A 7,473-nucleotide genomic window follows, 5' to 3' on the forward strand; every position below is an offset into this window, starting at 1 on the left:
GGTATTTGCCTTCGAATTTAGGGATGGAAGCCTCCCTGCTTTCGCGTGTCGGAAATTATACTTGAAACTGCGTAAAGCTTTTTTTTTTAACGCAAAACCAGATGCGAGTGCCTCTTAACTCGGAAGACGAATTAGAGCCGGAGAGAAGCAATCTCCACCTCGCACTCTAACCCTCTTAGTGGAGAGAGAGGGGGGCGGGGTGGGGTGGAGTGGGGTAAGGGGGTGGGGTGGAGGGGGGGGGGGGTGTCTCACTGGTTGCTAAGAGCAACGGGGTGATAGAGATGGTGGGTATTTGCTGAGCCCCAGCTGCGTGTCTCTTAATACCGCCGCGACCCTCGCGTCCCCGCACGATTCCGCACAGCGCGCCAGCCCGTCGAGGCGGCAGGATGCGAGTCCGGCTTTAGTTTCTCCGTCTTTTCCCGTCTGGAGCAGATTATTACCTTTCTCCCGGTCGCAAGAACGGATTTAACTTCACGAGCACAAGGTTTGAGACCGTTCCTATAATTACTACAGCAGAGCGGTTTGCGCAAAACGGGAGATAAATTAATGTTGCTTTTTTGGGTTCTTTTCTCCCAGACTTAGGCGTTCGGATGTTGCACCGGCGACGCGAAACACTTGTAAATCTGTGCCGTTGTTTGCGCGAGACATCTGATCATGTGTGTACGTGAGCCGAAGGCATTGTTGAGGGCTTTCAGCTCCACTTTCATCGCAGCTGCTGTGTTCGTGCTCGAATTTCGTTTTTTCCTCTCATTTTTGACGTCCGTGTTCAGTTTTGTGCTGGAGAAAGATGCTGATTTTGTTATTATTGTGGAGAGGATGTGTTCGCTGCACCTCTTGCGCCCATACACAGTCACAAAGTCATCCGAGTGAAACAATTAAACCGGGGCACAGTCTTCTGTTTTGCTCTTTCAAAATGAAGAAAAGAAAAACAGAATATACTAACTAGTATAAAATCGATAGTAATTAGTACGTAGTTGGTAGTTTGTTGCTTTTCGTAACACAGAACTCGTTTCTTAATGAAGTAATGAAGATGATTCTCGATGATCGGCGTTTAAATAATTAGAAAATAATTTCAATGCCTATAGTATAGTATATATTTTCAACATCACAGCTACTGTTGTTCACTGTGTATAATGAATGCACTTATCATCGACGTCTCAACCTGCTTTCCTTCACTTTTTGTTTTGGCTGTTTCCAGAATAGGCAAAATAACTTAAAAGAACGTCTGATTTAATTTGTTAAAATAAATGTACACTAGCCCCCTGGGCACCTCTGAAAGGGTGGTGGTGTCTTGTCTCTGCTCGATATGACGGGTAAACAGCGGAGCGGCTCGGCTCGGCTCGGATCGGATCGGATCGGCGCGCCTCTCGGCGGAAACAATGGAGCAGCAACGACAACAACAACGCGTAGACATTCATAAAGCCGGAGGAGGGGGAGGGGACATATTGTGATCCATATTAGATATGTAAATGAGCTTTAGCGAAGGACAGGCACCTGCTGTCTGGACAATTTGCATTTGGCTTTTCTCTGCTTCCTCATTAGAATTGTGCTTCGTTTTATTTATTTCTTTCTTTCTTTATTTATTTATTTTAATACGGCGCAAGATTTGCGGCTCGCGGCTCAGCAGCTGTGTGGCGGTAGCTTCGCGGACGGCTGTTGGGCTTTGCATGACAAAAGAGCGGGAATCGGCGCGGAGATGGAGAGAAAAAGGAGACAAAACCGCCGAGAGCTCGATTGTCCCTTCGCCAGGCAGGACAGGACAGGGCAGGACAGGACAGGACAGGACAGCGTTTGTTTTGTCTGCTTCTCCGTGAAAAAAGGGCGCCAGACGCCGCAAGGACACGTAGCTGACGCGAAATCTCATTAAAGCCTGTTATTTACATAGTCACCCTAACGTAAAAAAAAAAACAAGAGTATTGTTTATGCCTTTTACTGTACTCACTTTACATAACATGAAGTCACACGGGTCATTTGAATAATCAAATAAAGTATGCGACTACATTACAGGAAGTCCTGCTGTTTTGCGTAGATAAGAAAATCGTGCTAATCCTCAGATGGCAGATTGAATGTGATTTGAAAAGCGGTGTAAACATTTTTATTTCGGTAAATTACAAAATGGTTAACTTCTTTAAGGATTTCTCGCTTTCATTTCTTCTCTGGAAAAGAATACATGCAGGTTTGATGGTGTTTATTTATGGATGTCATTGGATGCTATTCAAACTATCAGCTTGTTTTCCCTTCGATTCGACAAGTCGGAAATAAACGTTTTGAACAACAATGACACCTCTGGAAATCACAGATCCACTTAGCTGCACAATACTGTTCTGTAGTGCCTAATTGATGGGAAGACAAAATCCCTAACAATATCAGCTGCTGTACCTTTTTTTATTATTATTCCCTCAGCTGAAAGTTGAATGCACAATTTAGAATGAATACCAAGGATTTATTGAGAGCCAGCAATCCTGCTTTTGGAGATTATTGTATGTTGCCCTTGTCTCTTGTGTCACATTGACTGACTTTTTTTTTTTTTTATTGAGTCCCTTTTTACTTTCCCTCCCACCAGATTTACAGTTCCTGGTCTAAACGTGGAAACGTCATATACAGCTCTCCACTGTCAAGTGAAGCTGTATGGGATGAATGTCATCGTCAACTCATGATCAATGACCTCTGCTCCATCAGGTGGAAAAAGTAATTACAACACCTGAAGTGTGGGATACGGTTACACTGGACATGGCGGCCACAATGTGTGCTGAGCCCGGTGAGGGAGATCGCGCCGAGGCTGCTGAGATGAACCCTACTAATTCAGAGTCTATCATAGGACAGACTGAAGAAGAGAAGCCTGGTACTGAAGTTACGCAGGGCTCTGAGCAACAGCCAGGTGATGGCAAATCAAAACCAGCCTCAGAAAAAATTTGGGGTTCTTTCCTGAAGAACAGCGGCCTGGGCAAAGTAATGGGAGGAAAAAAGAAGAAGGAGACAGGCAGTGCAGAGGCAAATGTGGAGGTTCAGGGGCAGGATAAATCCCCAACTCATTGCCCAGCCTCACATGAGGAGGGATCTTCACCTCCCTCTGTCCTGGAAGGTCAGTCAGCTAATTTGGAGAGTCCAGAGTCACAGAAGCAGTCAATAGAGAAAGAAGCAGAAAAGGGGGATGATGAGGTTTCACAAGAACAAAGGCCATCAAGCTCTAACAAGGATGTTAAGCCAAAGCAGGGTGAGAAATCTAGTGTACGGGACTTAATTCGTAAGCCTGTAACTAGAATTTTCTCACACAAGAGCACAGAGAAGAAGGAATATGGTGCTGATGCTCGGAAACATAAAAAAACTCGATCAAGATCTTTAGACAGACTGGAAGATGCTGAAGCCCTTGCTGCTGCAGCTGACCCAACAGATGATGTGCAAGCAGCTGGAGAGGCACACCAGTCAATTCCTCATGAAGCCAAACACATGAAACGATGGCATTCTTTTAAGAAGATGATGTCACAAAAAAGTGTCAAGAAAAACACAGAGGATTCTAAGGATATGGAGGGAGCAGAGGCTTCTGTGGACACACAAGCAGACATTGGAACACTGGAGTCGGCCACAAAGTTGGATCATGCTGGGCAAAAAAAATGGAAATTGAAAAGATCATGGACATTCCAAGGGCTGAAGAGAGATCCATCTGTCCTTGGTATTCATAAATCAAAGGGTTCTGACAAAGGAGAACAAATTACTGGGGATACAGATCAGGGGACTGCGGGGTCCTCTGAGGATTGCAAGTTGTCAGAAGAAGGAGAAACACAGGAGAGGGAACACTCTGAGCAAGATGACGAGAAAGGTTCATCTACCCAACGCGCAAAATCAACAGATCATCATACTAACGAGATGTGGACTTCGTTCAAAAAGCGAGTGACTCCTAAATCAAAGAAACCTGTGGAGCATGTTACTGCCACTGAAGAAGAGCAGACAGGGGAGGGTGAGCATGCAGAAGAACAAGTTTGCCGAGAGGAAGGCAAATCTGCCAAGCAGTCACAAAAAAAGACCCATTTTAATCGAGCTGTGTCACTTAAAAACTTTCTCTTGCGGAAGGGGAAGGGCACTAGTATGGATATGGGCGAAACAGTGCCAGAGCAGAAGGATGGAGGTGCTGAAGGTGCAAGTGGTGATACTGATGACAAAGATGGTAATGCAGATGAAGGCTCTGCCAATCAGACTAGCTTAGGTGACCTTCCACCAGAGAAAGATGGCAACAGTCAAGCAGAGGATAAGAAAGGCAGTGATGAAGAAGAGAGAGACCTCAGTGAAAGAATGTCACCAAGTCATGAGGTAAAGTCACCAGAGATAACTGAAACTGGAAATGCATCTGAGGCCACATCCAGTAATGAAGCCATTACAGAGACAAAAATCTGTCAGGAAAATGGATCTTCAAGGACTGAAGATGATTGCAGCGGTTCTGGAGCAGAATGTGCTGAGCACCACACTGAGGTAAAAGAGAAGAAAACCGAGGACACTACAGCAAATGAAACAGCTCTGCAGGAAGATGGACTAAAAGAAGTAAAAAAGGAGGATAGCTGCTCTCAAGAGGCTGTGAAGCAGAATGAGAAAACCTGCTCCAATATATTGAAAGATGATGAGAACCTGGGCCCAGAAGACTATTCTGGCAGTCCCGTAGACAAAAGCGGTGAGTGTGCTGCAGACCGTGACTTCTATCATCTACACCAGCCTGGAACTTACACAGAACAGCACAAACTAGAATTACATGCTAGTTCTGAGTTAGAGCCCTGCGAGCAAGGGCCTCCTCAAAATGGAGGTTCCCATGCTGGGTCAGGGGAGACACATACTGAAATAAATAATCAAGAGGAGGACCAGAAGAGGATTTTCTTTGAGGCTGCCGCCTCCATTGTCAAAATGGTTGTGTCAGCAGCAGCTGATCAGATAGCCGAGGATATGGACCTTTTGGACAATGGATTTAAGGGCTCTCAGGAAAGTTATGTGGACCATGATATCAATAACTATCTTTGAGTATTGTTCACTGTAGTGCAGATTATGGTCCTTCGGGCATGCTCTTGGAGTGCTGGAATTAGAGCATCAAGGGCTCTCTAGAAAAGCTCAATGATAGGGGCAGTGTTTGGTGTGGACCAATGTTGTGAATGTGTGAATCTTTTAAGTGGCTAATTTAGTGTTCCGTGACATGTCTGAGTATTGAAATGTTTTAGAACAATCATCTTCATGAAATTAAGGGAGAAGCTGAAGTGGTTAAGACAATGATTAAATTAGGTGGCACCAGGTTACTTGTCATTTTCTTGGCTCTGTAAATGAGTGCTATTATAACCTTGTAAGAGAGAAGGCCAGTTTTCACTTAAGTTTTCCTTTTACATGTGTAAATACATTCAAGAATTTCATCTTTTTTTGATACAATACTTTGACCTTAAAGATGTGAATACTTGAGTGTGACACAAATATTTTGAAAATCTTTAAAAAAAAAAAAAACTTACAATTTACCAATAACTTTTTAAAAATTGTTTAATTTCTGAATATGTAAATTCAATATTTAATCTCTTTTGTTATTGTTTACCAGAGTAAAAGGCGGGAAAAGGTGATGCCACACATGGAACATTATATCTGCACTGGATTCATTCCGCGAAGATCTTTTCCACCAAAAAAATGGATTAATCACGTTTTCGTCAGGATTTGTTATGGTGAGAGTGATGCAATACGTGAAAATAATTAGAAACTCAAGCAATAATTAAAATGTTTAGAGCAGTTTGTTTTATCATTGTTTTAAATGTTTGCTTGTCCACTGGTGAAATTTTATATTGTCTGAAACCTGTCCTGTTTGTTCCATCAAATGTTTATTACAACTATCTCTAAGATCAAAATTTAGTTTTTTGACTCCCATTTTTTAATAGACACTCCTAAGTGGAACAGGAAGAGATTAACTGCCCAATTTGTGGTTCATTAAGGAATGTGTTCTCATCTCTGTGTTAATGTTTAGACTGTTATCTTCTGTAACAAATAAACCATGATAAAAATATTAACCAAGGGGTTGTGGTTCCTTGTGCAAGAGCTATTTAGTTCATGAAAAGTGAACGGGATTGCACAGTACTTTGCTGCTGTGCTGTGCTTGCTAGGAATAAGATGAGTGATATACTGTAATAGAAATCAAATGTTATCTTCATTCTGAAGAGTTTTCACTGACATACTTCTTTTTTTAAAAGGTGGTGGAAATTTGCTAGATTTTAATGGCTTCTTACTTTTAGTACAAGAGTTCTAATACTTACCTTCATTACAATCAGAATGCTTTAATATTTACCCTCTTTAAATATTGATGTATTGTAAAATTCTATTATGAAATACCTCAGGATATGACCCTTTGTTTAACATCAAGAGGTCCTATCTTAATTACTTCTGGAAACAACTGCAGGTTAAGTAAGACTGAGCTAAGACGAAGTCCAGTATTACCTCTCTGTGGAGTCAAACATACCAGGTTTACCAATTCAGCCAGTGTGAGAATCTGAGCCTCAGTCTATGACAAAGCAGCACTTTGAGAATTGGATTATAGGGATAATGAATAATGTGCAGCGTAAGAAAGATAGTCGCAGGATTGCAAATTCAGTGGCGTAAACAATTTTAGTATGCAGTACTTTGCATTTTATAAGACCTGAAATTTTCATGGGACTATTTCTGATCATGTCAAAGCCTTTGAAATTAATGCAGAACTAAAGTTATGCTAATTTATCCATGAAACCTTGGCACGTTTTACAAAATGACAGCGCTGCAACTTAGATTTGGAATGACTCTCCAAAAGGCCTTTGCATTCCATCAGATATTTTACAGGATTCATGAAATGGATTTAAGGAGCCTGTGGTCTGACACAAAATGACATGTTATAATTAGAAATAGTGCGAGGTTCTGCATCTAGACACACATGGGACACGAAATGCTGAAGGTCAAAAGCTATGTCTAGCACATGCTGATGTATTTTGTGGGAATTTCCTGTTTTGACCATGTGAAATTTTTACAAGATTGGCAAGGAAAAAGTCAATTATTTGGATATGAAACAAGCCAATTCATACTCATCACTCATTTCTATTAACAGGTAAATAATTTAGAGCCTAAATATAACTGGATATTTAAAAAAAAAAAAAAAAAAAACAAAGCTCTGTTTTGGTCCATAAAAACATTTAAAATACTTTATTTTATTCACCAGAAAGGTCTTATTTTTGGTTTACAATAGCTAACAGTTATGTATAACAGATCAATTATCGTTTATGACTGCATAACCACGCACCAGGCAGCGTAAAGTTTAAAGCAATCCCCTAGCAATCAAAGGACCCAGATCTGAATCCCTGTTCCTGTACACCTGACCAAGGTACTTATGCTAAATTACACACACACACACACACACACACACACACACACACACACACACACACACACACACACACACAGACCATCTGAAGCCGCTTGTCCCAAGTGGGGTCGCGGCGAGCC

The 7,473-nt window shown here is 41.8% G+C and overlaps 1 protein-coding gene across 2 annotated transcripts; it reads left to right on the top strand.

Moving 5' to 3' along the window:
- The first annotated feature begins 274 nt into the window (after nucleotides 1-274).
- Nucleotides 275-5,949, top strand: LOC108928649 (cylicin-2). Of its 2 annotated transcripts, XM_018742692.2 has the most exons (3): nucleotides 275-484; nucleotides 2,564-4,660; nucleotides 5,558-5,949. In XM_018742692.2, the coding sequence occupies exons 2-3, from the start codon at nucleotides 2,731-2,733 to the stop codon at nucleotides 5,560-5,562; spliced, it is 1,935 nt and encodes a 644-aa protein (XP_018598208.1). In that variant the 5' UTR covers nucleotides 275-484; nucleotides 2,564-2,730; the 3' UTR covers nucleotides 5,563-5,949. The 2 variants fall into 2 exon arrangements, with proteins under 2 accessions (XP_018598208.1, XP_018598206.1); XM_018742690.2 differs by lacking the exon at nucleotides 5,558-5,949 and having other exon boundaries at nucleotides 2,564-5,320.
- The last annotated feature ends 1,524 nt before the right edge of the window (nucleotides 5,950-7,473 follow it).

This window comes from Scleropages formosus, chromosome 10 (assembly GCF_900964775.1).
Source record: "Scleropages formosus chromosome 10, fSclFor1.1, whole genome shotgun sequence".
In the NCBI taxonomy this organism is placed as follows: Eukaryota; Metazoa; Chordata; class Actinopteri; order Osteoglossiformes; family Osteoglossidae; genus Scleropages; species Scleropages formosus.